This window comes from Bison bison, unplaced genomic scaffold (assembly GCF_000754665.1).
Source record: "Bison bison bison isolate TAMUID 2011002044 unplaced genomic scaffold, Bison_UMD1.0 scf7180017864053, whole genome shotgun sequence".
NCBI lineage: Eukaryota > Metazoa > Chordata > Mammalia > Artiodactyla > Bovidae > Bison > Bison bison.
Genome location: NW_011494625.1, coordinates 1,527,612 through 1,530,223, shown reverse-complemented (window position 1 = coordinate 1,530,223; position 2,612 = coordinate 1,527,612). Strand labels below are relative to the sequence as shown.

Here is a 2,612-nt window from a genome sequence, read left to right as displayed (position 1 = left end):
AACCCTGCCCCCTGGGCACACATGGGTGACAAGCCTAAGAGCTTGTGGTGGGTTGCCCATCTGCCCCCTAATACCTCCCGCTTCCTGTGTTGGCAACTCCAAGCCTCACCCTGGTTATGATGCTCTGCCTGAGTTATGATAATTATTCTGGCATTTCTCCTACCAGGACGGTTTGTACTTTTTAATTGGAGAGTCATAAACAGGGAAAAACTTTCTCAACTTGCAGGAGTGGAACTCAGTGAAATGTAAGGGCAGACATATCTGGGGGCTGAGAAACACCTTTTTCTTCCTCAAATCACACCCTTAGTGCAACTGCTGTGAGCTCCTGTGTGCTCAGCCAAGGCAGGGTCAGCCCACATGTGTGTGTAAGTCTCTGTTTAACTAAACCTACAGCCTTGAAAACTCTCTTTCTTTCTCCCCCTGCCTCTCTGGCTCGCTCTCTCTCCCTCTCCCTCTCTCTCTCTTTCACACACACACACAAACACCGTCAATGAATTTTAAGAAGAGAGCAAAGAATAGAAAAAGGAGCAGCTGAATAGAGGCAGATGAGATGTGCTCTGCTTCTTCCCCATCCCCATCTTTGGAAGGCAGCGACAGCTGTCCTGAGCCGTCTGTGGAACCTGTGAATTCCTGGACTCCACCCAGGGCCCCTACTGGACGTGGGGTTGTTTCTGGAAAGGGAACGGGGAATGTCTGGCTGGAGGAATGGAGAAGGACCAGCAGTCCAGTCTGCCGTCTGGATCCACAACTGTTCCCCCTGCCCCCAGCCACGTGTGTGCCCTGAGCTTTGCCCCCGAGCCTGGCATGGCCACAGCGAGCCTTTGCCCCGGAGCATGTTAGGCGTCAGCGAGAACACTGCTGTAATTTCGTCTCTCCACAACCCAGGAAACCTCAGATGCTGGGCTTAAGGTTTTGATTCACCAGGCATTCATGGCCTGCTATTCCGGGTAGTTCAACTACAGACGGATGGTAATTAATAGCAACGGAGATTCTAAAACTATGCATTTCTTTCCTCTTTTCATCACTAGCACAGTGGCACCTTTATGGCTGTAAAAGGCCTGCAAACACACAGTCAACCCCAGTCTCCCAACTCCAGCCCCTTCGCAGGAGCAAGAGAGACAGATGTGGGACCGGGGTGCTGGAAGCAGAAGCGGGGGAGCAGGAGGGTGTGGCAGGGGGCGGGGGCCCCCAGGGGATCCTGCACATCCAGGGACAGGAGACATCGGGGCGCCCATGGGCTCTGGCAGCAGCAGGCGACCTCGCCACTTATGGGGGGCATTGAAGGAGGCGGCTCTGCGTGTGCACGACTGTGGGGGACTGGAATTTTTAATATTTTGGGGGCCTGAAGGCTCAATGAGGGCAGAGACAAGCTCTCTTTTGCCCCCTGGAGTAGCCTAAGTGCTGAGCAGAGGGCCTGCTATGTGAGTGGCCGGCAGTGACGCGGGGGGTGAATTAAGGAGCACACTCAGGAGAGCCGAGGTGCGCTGGGGCCAGGACAGCCGCACTCCGGGATGAAGTTATCAAGAGGTTAGTTCAGTGGAGACTGTGATGTCTGTGTGTGAGGTTTCACCAGCTTCTGGGCCTCACGTCCAGAGTGTGGGGCTTATCCCAGCTCTGCCCTTGCAGGCGTGCCCCCACCTTCCTGCATCTCTCAGCATCAGTTATGCTGTGGCAGCCCGTGGCTCTGTGTGCAGAGGAGCTCACGCTACAGCTACAGGGCTGTACCAGGATTCCTAAACAAACCACGAGGCACTCCTTGTGGGCCAGTTTCTTTATTTGATCCTGGGCTCCCAGGAGCTGGAAAGAGGTGAGCTTTGTCAGGAGAGCACTTAGGGATGAGGGACGGTCCCTCAGGACTGCTGGGTTGACCCCCAGGAGCTCCTGGGAGGCGGATACTGCGGGGCCTTCGTTGCATCCAGGGAGCGCGGGGACCTCTGGTCCTGCAGCTGACATCAGCGCTGGCACCTTCCAGGAGGCTTGCTGTGTGGTCTGCTGGTCCTCCCTCTCAGCAGGGTCTGTGGGAGGAGCGCTGTTGCCACAGGACTGCTGACCGTGCTTCGAGAGGCTCAGGAATAGAGGACGGTGGCATTGGCACAGGCCACGGTGGCGTGGTCTTGGTTGTAGAGCTCCAGCAGGACCTGGTAGTCTCCCTGAGGGGCACAGGGAAGCAGCAGCTGTGAGACTGGCAAAGCCATCGGCTTGCAGTGGGCACTCAGTGAGCCCATCACATGCGGCCTCCGCTCTCGACCCTGCGGGTTAGGTCAGCGGGAGGAACCATGCCTGCCCTGCTGGCCCCCAGGCTGGCCGGGAGAGCAGAGGGTGCCCGGGATGGCTGGCTAAGCCTGAGATGCTGGTGCTCCAGATGGCGCTCCCATGGGGAGTGGACCGATGGGGTGGTGGGGCTGCTGTGTGGTTTTGAGTAGGGTGCTCAAGGCAGGTTCCCTGAGCAGGTGACCTTGGGGCCAAGATCTGAAGGAAGTGCGGGAGCTCACCATTCCCCTGGAGGCTGGGGGCCCCGCGTTTGAGGAGGCAGACGGGACTCCTGGGAGAGGCCCGCAGGAGGAGAGGGAGGAGGCAGGGGACAGCCCCAAGGGCCTGGGGGGGGGGGCGGC

The 2,612-nt window shown here is 58.0% G+C and overlaps 1 protein-coding gene across 2 annotated transcripts in view; it reads right to left on the bottom strand.

Annotated features, from left to right (window-relative positions):
• Positions 1-1,756: 1,756 nt before the first annotated feature.
• Positions 1,757-2,612, bottom strand: part of LY86 (lymphocyte antigen 86) — a 43,608-nt gene continuing 42,752 nt past the window's right edge. For both annotated transcript variants that reach the window (XM_010835835.1, XM_010835834.1), the window contains one exon: positions 1,757-2,150. In XM_010835835.1, the coding sequence (XP_010834137.1) occupies positions 2,067-2,150 (84 nt within the window). In that variant the 3' untranslated portion in view covers positions 1,757-2,066. The remainder of the gene's footprint in view (positions 2,151-2,612) is intronic.